This window comes from Cyprinodon variegatus, unplaced genomic scaffold, assembly GCF_000732505.1.
Source record: "Cyprinodon variegatus isolate N-32 unplaced genomic scaffold, C_variegatus-1.0 Scaffold919, whole genome shotgun sequence".
Lineage (NCBI taxonomy): Eukaryota > Metazoa > Chordata > Actinopteri > Cyprinodontiformes > Cyprinodontidae > Cyprinodon > Cyprinodon variegatus.
In genome coordinates, this window is record NW_015151372.1 from 190,657 (window position 1) to 212,754 (window position 22,098).

The 22,098-nt window shown below is 39.7% G+C and overlaps 1 protein-coding gene across 5 annotated transcripts in view; it reads right to left on the reverse strand.

Moving 5' to 3' along the window:
• Positions 1-22,098, reverse strand: part of LOC107099926 (RAC-gamma serine/threonine-protein kinase) — a 76,897-nt gene that overhangs the window by 17,666 nt on the left and 37,133 nt on the right. For 4 of the 5 annotated variants that reach the window (XM_015398239.1, XM_015398240.1, XM_015398243.1 and 1 more), the window contains exons 3-8: positions 17,740-17,865; positions 9,671-9,782; positions 7,029-7,173; positions 5,351-5,482; positions 5,151-5,216; positions 3,185-3,253 (exon numbers count right to left, since the gene is read on the reverse strand). In XM_015398239.1, the coding sequence (XP_015253725.1) occupies positions 3,185-3,253; positions 5,151-5,216; positions 5,351-5,482; positions 7,029-7,173; positions 9,671-9,782; positions 17,740-17,865 (650 nt within the window). Of the gene's footprint in view, positions 1-3,184; positions 3,254-5,150; positions 5,217-5,350; positions 5,483-7,028; positions 7,174-9,670; positions 9,783-17,739; positions 17,867-22,098 lie in introns of all 5 variants that reach the window. The other variant, XM_015398244.1, reaches the window with a different exon arrangement.

Consider the following 22,098-nt stretch of genomic DNA (forward strand, 5'->3'; position numbering starts at 1 on the left):
AACCAGAAAAATTCACCGGAGTTCGGCTCTCCACAAAATTTTATTATGGTCAGTACAGTAGCCCCATTTGCTATCACTGCTCATCTCTATGTCCCCAATAGGAGCAATTCCAACAATCTCACCTGTAGGCACTAGCAGTCAGTAGGTGTTGCTGTTTGTATAAATTGTGTAAGAGAGCCAACCATGCCAAACCCCTAATGTTGCTAATGCTCCATCAACATGAATGCACAAAAGTTAAATTCTGATGTGTAACCCAGTGAATAAAGGGGATAATATAAAGTGTCGGAAGGTGCTTTCTTGTTAAAATTATTAAAGAAGAATACAAAAAAAACTATTTTGTAAGGATTGTAAGGAAGCCAGATGATGACAATGGACACAGCTATTTATTAAATCCTACTGTTTGTAGTACATGTAAAGCAGCAGGTCATGGCTCCTTTAAGGACGAGATGTTCAATCCTTTCATTTTACCTGCTGTATTATTCCCTAACAACCAAATCCCTTCATCTCTCCTCAGTGTGGTTGATGCTGAAAAATGTCACGCTGACATAAAGCTACACACGTTGCCTTAAAATGACACAGGCCTGATGAGTTAAAGCAGTCAAGATGTATAGATTACAATGATGCCAGAGGCTAAAAGTCTCCTATTAATTGTACAGGGAGGTCTGCCTATGGGCACCGGAGGGACACTTACAGGCCACCTTCCCTAGAGGCTATTCATACACTAGTGTGAGTGTGGGTGTGTGTTTTATGTGTGAGTGTGTGAGCTAGGATGGGGGGGGGGCAGACACGACAGGTGGGCCTTCATCAGTGCACTGGCAGCTGTGACTGTGGCAGGTTTGTAATGGCTTGTGAGTGGATGCATTCGCGTGGCATGTGTGAACATGATTTGTCCACCTAGGTACAGATTTCCACTGTGTGTGTGTGTGTGTGTGGTGGTGTCGTCATTGTGTGTGTTTGCTCAAGCCTGGCACTGGCTGAACCGCATAACTAACTGGGAGGGGAGCAGGTGACAGTTGCACTAAGGGAATGAACCAAGATTGCAAAAACGGCCCGATTAAAAATTTGAGAAATGGAAAAGTGAGGGAATCCAAACTCATTTCCTCTTTGACTGTCATTCAGGCTACCTATCTGCCCCTTAGGTGAGGAGAGAAAGAAGATGGGAAGTTGGGAGTGGGGCCAGTTGGTTGGCAGATAAAGTTTCATGGTAGGATTCTGCCTGTCCTCGATGCATTCTTTTGCTTAACCTTTATTGTTTATTCCTGACAATGTTCCCCAACAGATGTATGTGTCTTTTTTATCCAATTTTCAATCATCCAAAGAAAAATGGATGGAAAAACAAGAAAACAAAAATCTATTTCTTGCAATCAACATTAGAAAATATTTTAATCATTCTAAAAATACAACATACACTGTTATGGAACCTACTGAGGTGAAACTCAGGGGATTTAAAACTGGACAATGACTCTTCCTGTCAAACTATATATATGAAAAAAAAACATCCAACCTTGGCTCATGGGGCGCTGAAATGCAACCAACATGTGTGCGTCTGCCTTTTAACTTAAAAGGTGCTCAAAGCAAAACGCATCTACAGTGAAACAACATGATTGGACAGACATTAAGCACAGCCGCACCACTACACACAGGGAGAGAGGTGACATTCTGTTTTTATTATTAACCCTTTGTAGAAAAATCTGTTATTCAGTGGGATTATAATTCAGTGTTGAAAAGATGTTAGTTGACTAATGGAATAAGGTAAGAAAGATGCTCTAAAAGGTGGTTTTATTTACATATTGTCTGTGGGTTTGCAATGGAGGGTTCCCAGGCCACAAGTTAATGTATAAGGGGGCCCATCATGTTGAAACAGTGGGAACCTTATTTCTATTGTAAATATTCGGGCTGCAACTATCGATTATTTTGCAAATCGATTAATCAATTAACAATCTGATAGCAAAAGGTTCCTTAAAAAAAACTTAAAAATGTAATTAAAATTAAACCAGGTCAAACAAACTTTTCCTCTTAAGAAGTTCTGGATAGAGCATATTGACAGACAAAAAAGTTTTTTTAATTTTAAATGCAATATGTTTGAATTCTTTTTCTTGGTATAATTTTTGCTCTAAGTGACTTACTCTGTCAGCTAAAGACATGTTTTAGAATCTCTATACTCCAGTTAACACAAAATCATGTAATGATTACTAAATTAGTTGACTTGATTAGTCGATTAATCCGATTAGTTCTTTAGCGCTAACAAATATACACATAATGGCTTTATTTAGCAATAAACTGAGCAAAAAAAACACCATAACACACAAAAATAAATAACACACCAGACGGTGTACGCTGTATTAAAAAAAAACTTTGTAGCCATTTGAGTACCGTATACATTTCAAAAAGTCTTCTAATGTGACTCTGCTGCTTTAAAAAACAAAAACAAAGAAAGACTACCCTCTGAGAGGTGATGCAAAAATATTTTTTAACAAAAGAAAAGTCAAAATAAACCCATAAATAAATACTTGTTCATTGCACTTCAGTACAGAATGATATGACTGTATTTGTATTGAGAGGAGACTGAATACAAATGCCACACAATTTACATCTTTATTGGTTAAATCATTTAATAATGTAATTTGACAAAATCTAATAGCTCAAGTGGGTTCTTTTAATTGGGTCCCAACTTGTTCTTTCAATGTGTTTGTTATGTTTTTTTCAGCTTTTATTTTCATTACACTGTTATAAGTACAGAGCAACGAAATGAACTCTCTGCATTTAACCAATTCCCTTGGGGAGCAGTGGGCTGCCACTGTGCGGCCCTCGGGAGCAGTGTGGGGTTTTCTCAGGGACCCAGAGTGGCATTCTGTGGGAATGGGGCTTGAATTTATTCTTATTTTCCTTACTTGCATCAAAATAAAGGTGGCCAGTGGTTGTTACATTCCCAATTTAACGATTTATCTGGGTTTGTTGATTAATCACCTTTAGCAAATGTATAAATTACAGGTTGTGGATTTCACAGCATGTTAAATACTCCAAGTAGCTGCTGCCAGTGTTATGACAGAGTCACAGAGAGTCAGCTGGCTGCAGAAAGAGTAGAGCTCTAATTGCTGACAGTTACAGCGGTGGAGTTGTGGTTCAACTGGCTGTTCAAAGCAGCAACATAAACTAACCACAAACGTATTTGGAGTAGACCTACCTCCCCTCCGTTCACGTACTCCATGACGAAACAGAGACGGTCTTTAGTCTGGAACGAGTACTTCAGCGACTGAAACAACAGCAACAAAAAACACACATTATCAACGAATTGAAGATGTTTGTCCCTAACAGCTGCTTCTAGTAAACAGGACCAATGTATTGTATTTACGGACCCTGGACAAAACAATAGATCCTGCTGCTTCCTGACCTTCCCTGCGTTTCTGTAAAGCTACAAATATTACCTGTTAAAGAGAAACACACATCAACAAATCTTGATTTTTATTTTGCCTGTTTTTATTGTCTTTGTCCCCATACACTCCTCTCACCATAAAGCAAACAGTGAAGCTAAACGACAGTCGTGAGCACGAGTGGAACTCTGTCCCTGTTGTAGCTAAGACAGCAGGCACAACAAAACATCATCACACTTAGCTCCCCACTGTTTATGCCTTTGTGAGATCGTTCAAAGAAACTACCATGTGAGCAGGAGCGCGTGTGTGGATTAGATGTGTGCGCACGCATTTCTTTAGAGGGAAAAGGCTGCAGAGCAAAAGAACAGTTGGTCGCTGTCTCTCTGTGGTTGCAGGTGTGACGGGGGTGAACGCAGATATGAACTATAATTGCTCCCTTGATAGGACTAAGTGTGAACATGCCTATGTGCATTCTTGTGCATGTAAAAAGACGGCGTGAGAGAAAGAAGCAGCTAATGTGTGAACGTCGTGTCTAGATCATAGCAAACCACTACAGTCATTGAAGTTCAACTTATGGCGCTGCTCTCTCCACAGAAGGTCAACTACGTTGGGGAATAATGGCTCTCTATGTTTACACATGAGAAATACTGGAGAAACTGGATGATTCTTAACACTAATCCATGTCCATTTGGTGGGAAACTCCGAAGTCCAAACTTCCTCAGATCATTGAACACACCACTCCTGTTTTTGATGACTCCCTCTAATGTTCACACAGTCATTTAGAATATTCCTATGATGTTAAACATTAAGGCAGAAGCAATCTAAAAAGTTAAACGTATTTCTACATATCCACGCGTCTGTGGTTCATTCAGGCTGCAAGACAGCAAGAGAGAGAAGTGCAAGCATAAGATGATGGAATGACTCAATGTATTACAGCTAACGTATAGTTTTGCAGTTTCATGAGAAGCTATAGCATTTTATTAGTTTAGCTTCTAATCTCTGTCATAGAAAAAGCAGGAGTGGAAAATGTTAAAACCTGAAGCTAGGTTCATAGTTAAAGCTTTCACTGCTGTGCGGCCGAAGTGCTCTTTTCTGTAGCTTTGTTGTCCATCTCTGACTTTTTGTAACTTGGCGCGGATCGCTTCATTCAGAATGAATGGCATGCAACTATTTCTCACACAGATAAATAATTTTTAATAAGGGAACAAAGAGAGGAAGAAAAGTAAAACAACATAAGGCAAAAAGAACAGAAATGTGAAGTGCAAAGTCCAGCATTGCATCAGGTACAGTTTTATATCCTTTAAATAGAAAGAGGTCAAAAGGTGGTTCTCTGTTCAATTCTTTACTTTGAGTTTAAAAATTGGCAAGAAACAGAATCATATTAATAGGAAATTATGTTTTCAATAAGACAAACAGATGAACAAAAATTTGGTATTTTGATACATATTTATTTGCCTTTAAGAAGTTTTCAAATTAAGATTCTTAAACCTCTATTCATTAAAAACAAAAATAGAAATTTAGATATAGTGCAAATTTGATAGAACAGTTTAACAATAAACACCATCATGGACCAATCATGCTAGAAACACGTCTTCAAAAGTTTCCTGAGACCCAAATGGTCAAAACTGGCAGTGGGCGAATTTTGACACTATATTGGCTGTTTGTAAACGGTTTGGTGCATATTTGCATCAATAGGCGTTAAAGGGTTAAGAATCTAAATTAGCTGAAATCTACTAAAGGAGACTAGGATTTACTCTAACATACATATCAAGTACTTACAGTGAGAAAAGGGTGCCGGGTGTTTTTCAGTACTCTGCTCTCTGTGAGTGTGTGAGCAACTTCATCCTATATAAACAGCAAAGAATAAAAACATTTCTATTCAATGCAACCTCTAGAAATACATAAGAATACCACTTGTACAAATGCATTTAAAACAAAAAATGCTGACTGCGGCCGTAGCAAAGGTAGAACAGACTAACCTTGGCTATGATGACTTCTTTTTTGAGGATTTTCATGGCATAATATTTCCCACTGGCCTTTTCCCGGACAAGGATGACTTTACCAAAGGTTCCCTTTCCGAGCAGCTTCAGGTAGTCAAAGTCACTCATTGTCTGTTGTTGGGAAACATGGGATCATCTGTTACAGTGAGACGCTGTAGGCTAAAAGTCGGGGCATTTAACTTATTCAAATGGTGCAAAAAGTTAACCCAGAACTAAATAAGGTCAAAATATTTTTAGATTGATTACTAGAAAATAAAAAGTGATTTATGGCGTTCCTGTATATAATATGATTATGAAACATTCTCCTTCTGATTTCAGACATATTTTGCTGACATTATTATGTAATGAAGGGGATCTTGGAGAGAAACATGGTCCCTTCAGCGTGTCTTGGGTCTCCGCTTGGGCCAACCCGGTGGGATATGCCCGGAAAACCTCACCAGGGAGACGTCCAGGAGGCATCCTAACCAGATGCCCGAGCAACGTCAACTGGCTCCTCTCGATGTGGAGGAGCAGCAGCTCTGCTCTGAGTCTCTTAGGGAGAGCCCAGGCACACTATGTAGAAAACCCATTTTGGGCACTTGTATGCGGAATCTCATTCTTTCGGTCATGACCCAAAGCTAATGACCATAGATGAGGGTAGGAACTTGAGTGACCGGTAAATCTAGAGCTTTGCCTTTTGGCTCAGCTCTTTCTTCACCACAACAAACCGGTACATCGTCCACTTCACAGCAGACACCCGCACCAATCCGCCTGTCGATCTCCCGCTTCATCTTCCCCTCATTTGTGAACAAGACCCCAGGATACTTAAACTCCTCCACTAGGGGCAGTACATCCTCCCCAACCCGGAGAAGGCACTCTACCCTTTTACGGCTCAATACCATCTTAGATTTTGATTCAATGATCCTCATCCCAGCGGCTTCACACTTGGCTGCAAACCACTTCAGAGAAAGCTGTAGATCAAGCCCTGATGAAGCCAATAGAACCACATCATCCGCAAATAACAGACGCCATCCTAAGGATTTTGATCATCAACTTAATCTTTAAAAAAATACCACCTTTGCTCAAGAGTTCACATGTAAAGTTTGATGGAAACAGCAAAGACAATAATATAAAAGCTTTAGTGTTGTGATCTCTCATATAATCAGCAATGGTAGACAGACAAAGTGAGCTGCTTCCTCATAGCTTTCAACTATCTCCAAATTTATAATTGACAGTGATGCACCCCATACATCTATTTATCAACTTTACTTTCTTTGAGAAGAGCCTTTTTTTACCCTTTGCATACAGAGAGGAGGTGCCTAAAGCATCTAGAAAAAGAAAAAATTCAGTTGCAAAACAGCTTAAATGGGCCGATGATATTGACCTTTTAAAAAAATAAGGGTGGAATTTAATGATCTATTAACCTAATTTGGGTAAAGAAGGCCATTTTCTGAAAGTCGCATTTCACCACATTCACTGATTCTTTTAATTGATAAAAGCAAAGCTATAAATGCTTTTGTGCTTAAAAGACACAAAAAGCAATTTTATTTATTCTTATCACAAATATTCACTCAAATACCAACTGACTAGAAAAGGTTCTCAGTGATATCACAAAGTCAGCCTTTTAGAGAGGAGTACAGTCATAACTTTTCATAACTGTATGTCTCTGTGTGTTTACCTTGCGTTTGTGGTGTGTAGTGGAGATGTCCATTTCCTCCTCAACCATGTTGTCAATGTTGGACGTGGGGCTGCACTGGATCCTCTCCTCCTCTTGTCTCTGCAGCTTGTCTGCCACCATCTGGATGGCCTCAGTCCACTCATCTCTGATGATAAAGAAGACAATTCATTTTTGAAACACTTATTTTCGTGGTTTAAAAATATAAGCCGAAAGTTAAGACAGGTCAAACATAAAAAAAAAATCATCCCCATTCTGAGATTTGGGATGGGGTGGCTGGTGCTTTCAGCAAATCGGGTCTTTCATTTTGCTAAAGTGTTTCTAATAAAATTAACACCTATCTGTTGAACAGAGAGGAAACACGGTCAGCTACAGAACGAACCAGATGAGCACTGATCAAAGAGCAGAACTAATGCATGTCAGTGAGCGGGCGGGTGTGCTCATACCCGACCCAATCCATCAGAGGGAACAATGCATTGTTGTTTGCTAACATGGTTCCTCCCCATTGACTTTCCATTAGCAGTGCTGTTCAACATCTGTTGGGAGGAAGTGAATGAGTTTGACTGTCTGGGCGTGTGTGGATGTGATTCTGCAACAGAAGGCCAGCCGTGCAACAGGATGTGTAGACACATTAAGGCTTTTTAACAGTGATGAATATCATGGATCATACACAGGGCAGCTCTTTGCTCTGATACTCCTCAGAGGAGAGGAGAAAATGAGAGCACAGAAACCTAGGATTGGAAGTTAAATATGTTTTCTGCCTTAAAAGCTAGGGAAATAATAGATTTTAAATTTATATTTAGCTGAAATCTTTATGCGTTAAAGATCTAAAATAGAGATCAAATAAAGTGCTATATATATGTATCATATTAATTATCATTGGAATAAAAAAGCAGTCAGATCAAGCTGCAAACTTTGGTTGAAAATTAGTGTGTAAATATTGTGCCGACTCTTTCTTCATACTGTAGGAAGAACCCTGGTGTCTATGCAGATCTAAGGCTTTCTGTTCATACATCATTAGCCTGATGTTCACATGTTTAATTTAGCTTTGCAGGAACATAATTTGAAATAAATGAATGATAGATATCGCTTAAAGGTTCAGCTTATAAAGGATCACCTCTGCTTCCCTTTGTGTTGTCATGCACCTATGTTTCTTTAAGGGGTTCTATAGGATCCTTCATCTGAACCTAAACACAGCGGTATGGCTTTAAGATCGATATTCCTTTCTGAGAATATCCTACGCACTTCAAAACAAGGGCAAAACTGGAGCCCCACTCCAGCATTAATTTATGGCAGGAGTGATGTATCCGTGTGTGCTTGTGCACGGGGCGATGTGAAAAGCAATGGGAACTCTCTCAAGGTCAGGCAGCAGATAAATGCTCCTTTCTCGGTTAAAGTGTTTTTTTTGTATAATGAGCCTCTTTTTCTCATTTTTCCCCCTTTTGCTAATGAGAGATAATGGGCCTGCCTACAGTCGGGCATCACGCCAACACGTGCCACCTTCTCCCCACACGGCTGGGGCTGTAGTAGCTGGAGGCCTGCCAGCATTGGTACAGTAGCAGCCCATACAGTAACACACACCCACCCAGTTGTGTTATATACACACACTTCTTTCTTCTTTTCAAAAAGCTTTGAGTTTTACTGCTTCAGTGGTGCTGAATATGTGCAAACACTGAATGAAAAATACAAACACATCTGGAGCTGCATTCTCTGCCAGAGATACATGAACTAATTAATAGGAAGTTATATGATTTATGGTAACTGAATGCTCCATTTGATGATGCAGAGGCAAAACTTCAACAAAAGCAACATATAACAAGGAGAAAGTTGGACAGACAGATGCAACACACACAGACATCTATATACATACACACAACCTCAAAGCATGCACAGAAGCATCTGTGGTCTTCTGGGCAAAGCTGTTCATTTTCTAGAGATAAACACCTCAGCTCCTCAGAAAGGAACTGAGCAGCTGGAGAATTTATGCCAACACCACTTGAAAGGTCTCCTCTCCACTCCGTCTCCCTCACAGACACCAACAAAGCACAAACTCTCTACAGTAAAGCCCTTCATATACATACCTCTGCTCCTATTAATGCTTTAACTGAATATATGCACATAATATTCATTATTTGGTTTATTCAAAGCAATTCACGCTTAAAAGTTGGCGTTTTGACATTTTAAATTCTTAAATTCAATTTCCATTGCAGCGTATTTACTTTTTTTTTTTTTTTTTACTGTATCACAATCCTCTGAACTAAAACTGCTTAACTTTTTAAAACTGCCTTCACTTTTAAACATGTCCTGGACAGGTGCGTTTCAGGAAAGTGAACAACCCTCAGCCCTGAGACACTCTTAATAATACAGGCAGTTTAAAACTTCCTGTATTGTGTTAATCTATTGGTTGTCCAATTAGTCATCTGATTAAAATATGTATGCACAATTTAGAAACATCAGTCCGTTCAAATTAAACATAAAGAAGCACGTTAAATGATGCGATAATGTGGGAAGCTGTTTACAAATATCAAAAAGGTTTAAATATTTGTCAGTTAAGGACCCTGACACTTTCGAGAAGCAATGATCAAATACGATGCTGAGAATGGACACATCAGGTATTTCAGGTTTGAATCTCTAAGGGAACCAACCGCTCATCAGGAGAGTCCACATGGAAGGTCCTCTCGATGACAGTGGTCCACTGAAGGCAGCGTATGATGAAGGTGTTTGGCTTTGGCCTCTCTGTCTTCATCAGCTGGCATTCTGAAATTGCAATAGGGAAACAAGATGTTAGGAGTAACGATTCTGCACATAAAAAGCAAAATAAAGAAAATGCATACACAGAGACTTGCAATGTTTCGCATGAAATGTTTTGTTGGGTCTTCATGTATAAGTCAAAAGGTCTGTTAGAGAAGAGCAATGAACAAAAGGCATCGTAAAGATCAAGGGAAACAGCAGACAGAAAAAGTCTTAGAGAAATCCCACAGCATCATTTATTCAACCCTCCAAACAGAATGACACAACTAACAATCTACTCCAACATGACTGCCCACCCAAACCTCATTAATTGAAACAGCCATGAGGCCTGCAGCAACCTGGAAGGAGCTGCAGATACAAACATGCGGACAACAGTAAGAATAACATTTCTATGAAAATGAACAAATTAAACTCAGACGCTAATTTTAAACCATGCTTCAACAGAATGGTCCTATAAAATAAACTCATTAATAAGGCCTGGAATTTTTATTTGCTTTTAATTTTGTCATAATCATTGTGTTTTTGTTTCTATTTCATTAAATGAATGGTACAAACAATTTGCCTACACCCCCAGGTGCAAAAATCTTTATACCTTTGTACAGAGAGGTCCTATATGCATACAAGGTAACACAAAATCCATTTCTGAAGAAAAGTCACTGGATATACCATTACAATTTGCAATACAAGACATCAGAGAGTGAGTGCTCTGGTCAGATTAAATCAAAATCTAACTTTTTGGGTATTTACAGACACCATATACACACAATCTTTACTGTCAAACATTTCGGTGGTTGCTTCATGTTCTAGCAAATACTTTTCTGGGAAAGAAAGTTGATCAAACTGAAAAAATTGATATAAATACTGTAAAATTGTGTCAAAAGGTTACACAATAGGCTGCAAGTCTATGAGACTTCCACTTGTTGCAAAACAACACTCTAAACACAACTTGAGCTACAATGGAGCCTTTGAAATTAGCATTAGATGATCCTAGTCAAAGTACAGACCTAAATAAATCAAAGTGAAAATAAGTATAAAATAAAACTTGAAAACTTAGCTTAGATTGTTTTGAATCAATCTGAGATTGAATTATTCTTAAAACAATTATGGTAAAAAAAAAAGTCAGGTTCCATACCGCTGTTGAAATATTAAGCAGATGCTAGTTTTTAAAGTAGTATTTGAAAATAAAATGCTTTTCATTTTATTTATAATTATGCAGTAATGCTGTTATTTGTATTGCTTAAATACCAGAAAAAAAGGTAAATCTATTCTTAACAGCAATGTCAATATGAACAATTCAATTTAGTTTATTTCTAATTCACAACACATGTCATCTCAAGGCAGTTTACAATTCAACCAGATCATACAGTCAAATTGATGGATTACATCGACTTATTGAATTGAAGGCAATCCCTCACACTAAGCATGCTTGTAGCGACAGTGGAGAGGAAAAATCCCTTTTAACAGGTAGAAACCTCCAGCAGGGCCAGACTCAGTGTGAGCGGCCATCTGCCGAGGCCGACTGGGGTTCAAGGAGATAGAAGCAGAGATACAGAAGGAAGCAGAGATCCAAAAGTCAGCTGTCAACCAGAATCACAGGTGGCCCCATACAGGAAACAAACAGCCAGGCAAATAAGCTCTGAGCAAGCCCTCATGTCAGAGGACGAATAGAGTACGTACAGTTAGTCACAGCCAGAGAAACAGGACTACACTGAGAAAAAGGCCAACATTTATAAACAGAGGAGTTGATGGCAGCAGCACAGCTGATATTTCTCCTTAGGATGGTGTTACAGCCAAACGGGAATAGACAAGATGAAGCTATGAGAAAAGGCAAACAAATACTGCAGAGTGGGAGAATAGAGATAGAATGAAAAAAAGATGAAAAATGGGTCCCTATGTCCTCCAGCAGTCTAAGCCTATATCAACATAACTATAGAGATAGCTCAGGATAACCTGAACCACTCTTACTATAAGCTTTACCAAAAAAGAAGGTTTAAAGCCTACCCTTAAAAGTAGATTTCCTCCACATCAATGCTGTGGGATGATGTGGAGGAAATCTATCCAGACCAGACAGTATTGATGCTTCTGTTCCAGCTTTCTGGAGCAGGCCTCCATCTACTGTCAGTCGGTGCTGGTGGTCCTACTTTTTTCCTACTGTGAAGGAGCCACAGAAAACTTTCAAAGTGATTTAATCTTGGCTGCAGCCTTTTTATCGCTGGAAAATCTTCCACTGAAACAACAAGTTGTCAGGAGGAGAACACAGTTCGTGTTTTAATTTGTTGGTATAAAAATAGAAAACCATTTTGAAAGCCGATAACTTAAAAAAAGCTGCTTTCTTGTGCCAAAGTATCTTATGTGCTGCATCGCACACGCATCTGGCGGCTCTCTGATGAGACGCATTTCTATGAAAAACAGGCAGCCCAGTAGGCCGTTATTACACAGAGGCATAATACAGTACACAAACACAGAAACATAGGCATACAGAGCCAGATGGGGCTGTGAGCTCGCTGTGGGAAGGAATGCATCTCCATTGTCCCCTCAGCAGTCTCGGCTTATGAAGGACATGAAGTGGTGTAAAACAGCATTAGGATCCATCTTCTGTCCTCTCATCTGCCCTGCTTGTTCTACATGGACCAGCCATCATTTTCTCTCCTTGTTTTACCTCCTCTTTAGTCTCCTTTTGACTCCTGCCCCTTTGACTCCTTTATGTCTCCTGCCTCTCTATCAATCTAATCTTTTACAGCTTAACAGGGTTTAACCACATTTGTCTCTATTAATATTTCTAGACTGAGATTTTAAAGTTGGTTTATTCTGTTCATTTAAATAATGTTTATGTTCAACATTCTGTGTTTTAAAAATATTCCTACAGAGGGCAGGCTTTACAAATGATACCTGCACAAGATGTAAGAACGGTGGGGAAGAAGAAAAGATAGGAAATAAGTTAGAAAGGAAGGACAGATTGAAAGACGGAGAAAGGCAAAAAGGAAAAGGAAAGAAGGAAGGACACTGGGGCAGATGGAAGAAACTAAGGAAGCATGGACAAAATAAATTTAGGTGAAGAAAGAGCAGGATGAGAAAACAAAGGAAGAATACAAAGAAAAGAAGTAGGGAATGAATGAAGGAGGCACTACAGAAAGGAATCAAGGGACAAAATGCAGGAAAGGTCATAAGGAAGGAAAAAAGAACAAGAATGTTAAGGAGAAGGGTAAAAAGAAGGACAGAGGGATACAAGGAAGACATGAAGGGAAAAAGAATAAAAGCCTTAAAAGAAGGAGATAGAAAAGGAAGGACACAGAAAAACATGTTATGGAGCAAAAAGAAGGAAGGCATGTAAGAGACAGGAAAGTAGGAAGGACAGAGCAGAAGATAGGAAACAAAGGGGGGGCACAATGGTCAAACAAGGAGACCGAAGGAAATAAGACAAGGCACGAAGGAGGGCAAAAAAGACATGGAAAACAGAGCATAAAAAAGAGAGGAAAATGAGGTAAGGAAGGAGTGAGCTTTTAGACAAAGGGATAGAAAATGAAGTCTAGAGCTACAAACCAATCCTTATTTTTACCTCTCCATATTTATCCTGACCTGTAAATTTGATCAAATAAATGTCTGACATATTCAAACCATGAAGGAGCCCTTTGTTGAAGTGTGACACAGCTCTGCATGCAAGACTAAATATAGACAGGACGATAAATGGCAGACCTATCCAGGTCATCCACTCCGCAGTGCTTCAATGTAAAGTCAAACAAAACGGTTGCTACCTGACTCGTGAACAGGGCCTGCTGTGCTGCCAGTCATGCTATTGTCAGCGCCAAAGCAAACCCTGATGTCCTCACGTGGACACACGCTTCCACACACAGACAACTGGGTGTAAAAATGAACTTTGAATGCTAGCTGGAATGGAGTTGTTTGCCACAGCAGGTGATGGTGAGGTCTGTGTAGCAGTTTAGCGGGTGTGTGTGAGAGCGTTAGTGTGTGTCAAGCTTGTATGTATGTGTCCCTCTGCAGGGAACAGGCCTGTACCCTCTCTGTTCCATCTGACCACTTCTGTTGTTCACTCACACACACGCATAAACACATCACATCCACACACAAGTAAACAAACACACACAGAGAACACACACACACGCCACCTGGCTTCCCAGCTTTGGGCAACAGATGTGGCAGAGCCGGTGCTGTGCCAAGCAGCCGGGGCCGGATGTATGGCCTGGCTTGTCCTCCTCGCAAACTTTTTTTCTTTCTTTTTTTTTCCCATTCCATCTCCAACCCGGTGTTCACCTCCTCCTCCCCGTTTATTCAGTACTCCTCCTTCCCTCATCCATTAAAGGCCTCACCCTCCAGTCCCTCCAAGCATCCCACCATCTCAAGTCTCCAGATTTGCTCTTCTCCTTCCCACTGATCATCCCCTATCCCTCATTCTCCATACTTGTCCTCCCTTCTCAGGCCTCCTCTTTCCTTTCCTCCTCTGTGTCCTTCATTTCAGCTATTTTTCCTCTCACTTTCTCCAAGGTATCAGCTTGTAGTCTACAATTCATCATATTTTCTGTTTTGGCGCTGTAGCTTTGTAATGTGGTTGTGCAATTAAATTTCTGCAACTGTAGATTATTATTAGGTGTATTGCCTTTTATTATTATATTCATTATAAATTTTATTTAAGACTTAAAGGTCCTAGCTAAAACTTTTTCATCAAAATAATACATGTTTTAAAGAAAACACCCACAGAACATCTATACTGACACTAAGTGTATGGTTAAAAAAAAAAAAAACAATAATAAAGGGCTGGTCAGCAGATGTAAAAACAGCATTTTTCTACTGATATTTAAGATTTTATTAATTTCCTACCTGCTGACTTCAGACAAACTAGCCTATATAAACATAAATATTTGAAGTTGATATTACTTTTGTATGCTTATATTATCTTTTGAGCAAAATATAAATAATTTGGTTAAATAAAATAATTCTGAATCTTAATCTGGCAGGGGTGTGAATAATTTTGGGCTTGTCTGTACTTTGTTTCTAATCTAAATTTACTCTTTACATACGTTTAATTATGCTGAAAGAGAAAGGAAGTTAGCTAGGAAGTGAAACCAGTAGTTGAGCGTTTATTTTCCAGGTGACTTTAAACTTGACAAGAGTCGCTCCTGATTGGCCAGTTTCATTTTCAACTGTCCAGTCTGTCTGGGGAGTAAAGATTATGCCAAATTGTAGAAGCACATAGGGGTGATTAGCTGAATTTTATAGAGATTTTGGCTTTCCATAAGATTATTATAAACTCTACACAGTTCAGTCACAAATTTAAACCACTTCAACAGAAAACAAATCCTTCTACAGGAACAAAGACTTCAACAACAGGTGTGATGGAGGAAATTATGTGTCTCAACCCAAAGACCAAATCTAAAACTTGAAAGAATCTCTATTTGTAGAGTTTTGTGCCTCAGCTGTGGAAGAAATTTCTTTTGTCTCTGTTATCTTGACACATTTAAAGGCAACCGAAGACACTTTCATTCCTTATGATCATGTTCAAATAATATTAAAGAAAGATTTTTATGGTTTGCATCTTTTAATTTATCAGACCCAAAGCAGAGGAGATTTCCACAATCTGACAGCAGTACTACAGGAATAAGTTTATCCTATAAAGCAGGTGTCTTCAATGTTTTCCAGGCCAAGGGCCCCCAAACTGATGGTGAGATGCAGCGGGGATCCCCTAATTATATATGTGAAATTGTGTTAAATCATCTGGTCCGATAGTCACTCTATTACAGACGGAGTCATGTAACGAAAGCTATTTCACCCTTGGATTATTACAGTATTTCTGATTCTGATTCCTCCATTTATCTGTTTACTACAGGGGGTGAAATCAAGGTAAAGGGGATGTAAAAAAAATTCAAATAAGGGAAAAAAATGCAAGAACCAAAAAAAAAAAAAAAGTCTAATCAACCAAAACTATTGCGACCCCGATGCAGAACCTCCGTGGACCCCCTGTTGAAGACCTATGCTATAAAGTAAGAAGTAAGATCAAGGAGGCCATAATGGATATTGGACTAAACACGCTCCTCTCTGCACACAGGGGGAGTTGGTGGATATCATAAAGTTCCTGGGCTTCACATCCCCTCTTTAACTGAGTACATCTCTCACCTGGAGAAGAAAGCCAAACAAATGACTATAGGACCAAGATTGAAACCTTACTGTGCCTCAGTGTGACAGCGTGGGACAGGAGCTGCATGGCACAGGAGATGGACAAAGCACGGGTGGTGAGGAAAGGACGGGAGGTCTAGGACGCATTCTACCTGATCTGGGCTCTGCTGCAGGAGTCCAGAAACGTGGGACACGTTGATGCATCTCACTTTTCACAGGAAAATCATGCAGGAATGTTAAATCCTACACGAATAGACTTACAAAGAGTTTCTTTCCGAAAACTGTGAAGGTTCCCTGCAGGCAGGCACTCGGATAAACCAGCAGCTCATTTTATAGGTTCTTTCAGCGGAAGCTGCACTTTATGCAAACATGCTACATTTAATTCTTCTAGGGATATTTTACATTTACAACAAACATTTTCAGTTTTGCTCCTTTACCTTTTCTTCTAACGGTGTTAAATTTTCTTTGAATTATTTTATGAGTGTATCTTATCTTCTCTAGGGAAGCTTATTTTTTCATTGTTTTTTATTTCTGCTTAAGAAAAAAAAATCATTATTTTAAGTTTAATTTGTTTTCTTGTGTGTTTTATCCTATTTTTGGGAACCACAGTGATTTTTAAGTAAAATGTGCTATTAAATAAAGATGTACTGTTTTACTCACAACCTACAATGTAAAATTAATAATCAACAATCTTGGGCAGCTTGATTACTTTAATCTGTTTCTGGGAATCTCAATGGTTCTTGTTTTTAGAAAGGCTCTAATAAGTAACCTTGAGCTGCAAGCTGGATTGTCGCGAGATCTGAGATTTCAGTCTCACAATAAATCCATCTTGAAAGACTCCCGCTAGCACGTCCGTCTCGTAACAGCCAGCGAGTCAAACATCGCGATTCGCTGCTACGATTGGCTGAAAGCGTATTATGGAAGGCGGGTACGTCATTGTAATAAACGTCTCTCCTTTTCACGGACAGACTGAACGGCAGCCATTGATAACGTAGAATTCAACTCAGTTCTACACATATCAATCTGCCTACTGCCAGGTTATCTAATAAGAGCCTCACTCGAACTCTGTGGAGATACTGAAAGCAGTCAATGCTTCCTTTAATCATTTATTTCGAATATTTTTGGTGGATTTAGTCCATAAAAGAATAAGCCCTGGAAGGTTGTTTAGAAAAAGATCATTAACTCCTATTATGTGATTTAAAGTTAATAAAAAATATGAACCTCTGTAATGGAAATGACAGGCAGAGTAAAAAAAACATAAATAAATGGACCAGAAAACTACATTAAACACTACATTGGTGCAGTGGTAAACTCCTTTAAAATACAGTGTATGGTCTTAGATCCATTAGGAAGGTTTAGGCTTTTACAGACACCAAACTAATTAATTAATAACCTGGGAATGTTAACATCTGTGTGCCGACAACTTAAAAAGCAGAGGTGTATAATTAAAGCTTTTTAAACTGTTGTTATGGCATTTAGTAAAGACAACAGATGTAAACTAGCTTAATTAAATCTGATGCAAAGGATCTAAAAGAAAGCTTTAATTAACCATTACCCCTTTTAAATAAACCTATAAATAAACAAACTTGTTTAAAAAGTGTTTAATGAGATTAGCTCCCATATTTGGTTGGAGTGGTTAAATAGAAATAAATAATTACAACCAAGGGCAGAAAGGAATGAAAAAAAAACACAAACAAATTTTAACATAAAAAAAAAAAAACTATAGATCAAATATCTGCATATAACTCCTATAGGTGCATCTATGCTCTTTTAGCTTTTACATAAGACAGTAATTTATAGAGACTTTTTGCAACAGATTTGTGTCAGTGTAACATACTTGCTACTGAAAAGTTATTTAGTGGGTAAGGGAGGTCTGCATCCTGAGGTTTCTCTTTGTAGCCGATGAAGGAGCCGTCTGTCTTGAGCAGGAAGTAACGTGGGCGCCAGTTCTTTATGTATTCACCTGGAGAGACACACAAACGAAGAAAGAGGAAAGGAAACCTTAGCTTAGTTTAATAACACAGTGGAGGACAGATAGAGAGGGAAAATGACACTGGAGGCACGAGTGTTCTCAGGGGTTAGAACTCCTAATCAGTCTAATGTATGGAAAGTGGGATTAACAACATAAATAATGATGTTGATGGTTTAAACACTGATTTTATTCCCTGGACAGTTAAGAGCCGCTCAGCTGTCATCTGCTTTGAGGATATAACACACATATTTACACACTGTACTTTTTATACACACAGCATCACTATGACTCCCACAACGCCTGCCAGATTCACATCGGATTATCATGTAAAAGATGGCAAAAAAAAAAACATGTTTACCAGCGCATCGCTCAAAGTATCCATGCCAGAAACATCATCTGGCTGATACATGGGCAGGTGTTGAGGTGATGACCCTTCCACCACATAGTCACACTCCCACACAGATACACACAAACCACTGGTCAGCAGCGACGGCAGGGGATGAGCTGACGTGACATGAGACCAAATGAGATTACACATGAGGAATTATTCTTCTTAGACGTCAACAGGAGGGGGAAAAAAACGAACATCTGCTGTGCATCTGCCAAACAAAGTGTAATCCAACCAGGGCTGGCAATGAAGTGGGAGCGGGGCCCTTTAGCCGACCCACAAGAGGATTACATGAGTGTCAAACGCCACGCCATGGTGGTAGATAACACTCTCTGGGAACCTCTGGGTTCAACTGCATCGATTCCTTAGAACCAGCAGTCGTCCAACACAGTAAAACACAGAGGTATGGAGGCTACCCTTTTTAAACATTACAATTAGTCACATTAAATCCACACATTTATGTATATATTTTTAGAATATTCAAGTTGGTCGTTGCTCTACTGAGAGCAGAACCTTTGCCCCGTCCTTAGGTCCATGTAGTCTCTCTCAGGGTGTCTGACTTGCTCTGTATTTTGCTCAATCTATCATCAGATCAACTCCAAATAGATTCCCTGCTACATGGCGGCAGTCCCATGCATCACCACTACCCGTGTTAGCTTTCTGTCATCCACGAAGCATTTTATATGCAGGCTAGGAAGTTGAAATGTTTGCCATGTTCCCTTTATTGGTCCTGGCAGATAGAAAACAGAACATCCCATGGTTTCTGCTCAACAATTGCTTTCTTTTTGCCACTCTCAAACCTTTCTGTAGAGTGACAGATTATCTTACCAGCGTTGAGAATCTCTACAGCTCCTCCAGAGTTAACGCTTGGCTCTCATGGAACAGCTTTATTCAAACAGTGATTAATTTATACACAAGTCTTTACACGCTCTTTTATTAAAGCAGTGATCTTTCTTGACAATCAGTGGCAATACACAGAGTTCAGTAAGAAACCTAAAGTGCACTCATGCATGCTCCAGTGTGACTTTCCGATCACCTTATCTGAGTTAATTCTCAGGAAGAGAACAGTCAGAATGTACGTGTATCTGGGTTCTATTTGTGACATCCATTTAAAGCAGAAATGACAGCAGGCCGCGCTCGTTAACACATCGCAAGAAAACACCTGCTCCGCTGAAGGAAGCATGCGAGCCTGGGACCCGCCAGTACCTCTGGGTGCTGGTGAAGACACACGTGTTGGTGTGTGTGAGCACGACGGTGCGGCGGTGACTGCAATGAACTGCCACACAGGGACAGAGGGACACCAAAAAAAGAAAAAAAAAACACACACTGGTCGGTGCCAGTGTATCACTAAGGCTACAGAATCACACCTCTCCTCTCTTCTCTCTGTTTTTCACAAATCCACCCACTCTCTCCTGCTCGCCCATTTCCTTCTCCTGTTCTTTCAAAAACAAAGCATATTCTCTGGATCACTTGCTACTTATAAACAGAGGGCTGTGAGAGGGGTTGGATGGGAGGGGTGGAGAGAGGCATAAGGCAAGAGGGAAAAGAAAATATTCTAATAAGGCAGCGGTAAGTTAGCCAAAACAAATATCTGTACTGGTGATGACAAACCAGTGACAGATATGGGGAGTAAGAATAGTGAGAAACATCAGATGTGGAGGGAATAACAGTAAACCCTAAAGCTGACTGAAGTTATCATCTGGAAACTTTCCTTAACTCCAACTGGATCACAGAAAGATGGATGGACTGTCAAAACGGATGAGGAAAAAGTTGAACTGATAAAACTATTATAAACTGGCTGCGACTGCTGGCTTGCTGGTCAACGTCCAGTCATCTCTATGAGTCAGTTTCTGGATGAGTCGTCCAACCAATGGAAGCCTGTGGTTGGCCACTTCATCCCTCAGCTGTCCAGTACAACTGAAAACATTTAAGCGATCCTTATGGCCAGGCCGAGATGCTGAGTGTGTGTGTGTGTGTGTGCTTCTGCGTGTCTACAGGGGGCGGCGGGGGAGGGGGCAGCCAGGGGTGGCACAGACGGAGAGAGGGGACGGACAGTTGTCCGGGTGTGCGCGCCGCGGCTGACAAACATGGCCGTGCGCTCACACACACACACTCACATACGCTGCTGCTAAAAACAATTCTGCTCCGACCGTTCCAACTCTCCGTATGATCCAACGGTGTTCTGTCAAGCTATCCCGTCTTGGCCCTGCCTGTAATGAGTCCAGCGAGCTCTCCCACTCTGGACAGCTTGTCTGGGGAGCCACATGTCTCTAGTTTGGACTGCTGGAGAAAACAGAACAGCCGGTCTCCTTCCCACACCATCTCTCTCAGACTCCTCACTTCACTTTCATTTAGTTTTATGCACAACTTTACTTTTCCCTTTAGGCCAATTAGAAAATACAGCACGATGGAGCATGGAGCAAACCCCATAGGTGATCCGAAGGATGAAAAGGGCATAGGATTCCAAGTCCTAATTGTTCAACGGAATTAGATCAAATCTGTCTGTTGCAGAGGTGTGTGCTGCTCCTTTTACCCCATTTTTTATTCTGTACCGCTGGAGTTTGGTCTGTTTTGTACCCGAATCCCTCAGGATGACTTAAAGTCATCTTCTATATTATCTCCTTTTATATTGCAGCAACTGGAGCATCTGCAATGGTGTCGCAAAGAGCACCCAAAGGCCATCTTGGAGAGGTAACCTTGGTGACATATATTAGAATATTGTAGAAAAGATGAATGCATCACTAAAGAAGGATAGGGCACTTTTTAAAATGAAACTTTAGTTGATAGACTACAGCCATGCAAATGTAGTCTGAATTACGGGTGCTTAGGCCAATGAAGGTTTATTACAAGGCTAAGGAGAAGTACTTGGTTTTCAGGGATACAGATGGGCAGTTAAAGTCAAGATGGTTTGCAAATACGTCTGTAAACTGCACAAATGTAAAAATAGCCTCTTTTTTTTAGCTTCCACACACTTTTTTTATTTAGAAAGCTATAACTGATCCCTAAGCTCCATTGTAGTGATGTGAAAGTGTATGTTGCCTCATAAAAGCAGTCAGATTGACAGGTTTTGATTTGTTTTTGTAATGTAGTTAACGTTTATAGACTAGACATGCGGCTCATGTCTACAATAGTAGTATTTGTAGGCTTAGATGTAGATCCAGCCAAATCATCACCCCAGTGGTGTTCAAACAAACAATGCACCACTGTTCCTTCAAGATATGAGAGTCCGACAGAAAGATGTGAGACAATATGAGCACAGAGGATCTGGCAAAGCATAAATTCTTCAATTCCTTCTGTGCTACTTTATGACAACCACACCTTTTTTGCCCTGAAAGTTTCTGTCTGTATGCATTTTTAGGATTATCTCCATAATTATCAATGTTTTATTATGAGGAAAATTTAAAAGATTTCAAATTATTCACATCTCTGACGTGTCCCATCAGAAACTGAATTGCTCAGACTGAATCTGTGTTTATTTCAAATGTAAATAAACTGTTTTGAAAATCAGCTTTACTGAATTTAATGGTTTAATAAAGAAATCACTTTGAATAATGTATTTTGTTAGAAGCTGCAGTTTTCTCTTTCAGTTCTATCATTTAAATTCAGTTTAAAAATGCAGCTTTTTGTGCCTGAGAGACCTTAGCAAAAAGCAACAGATAGCACATAGTTAGGCCATTTCTTACATGAGCCGTCTTATCTATTGGCATTTTAAATGAATGAGTTCCAGCATTCTCATGTATGCTCCACTTCTGCAGCTCAAAAGGGGGTAAAAAACATGAACCTTACGCAAATCTAAATCAGTGAATGTGTGTCTGATTACTCTCTGGCTAAAGGAA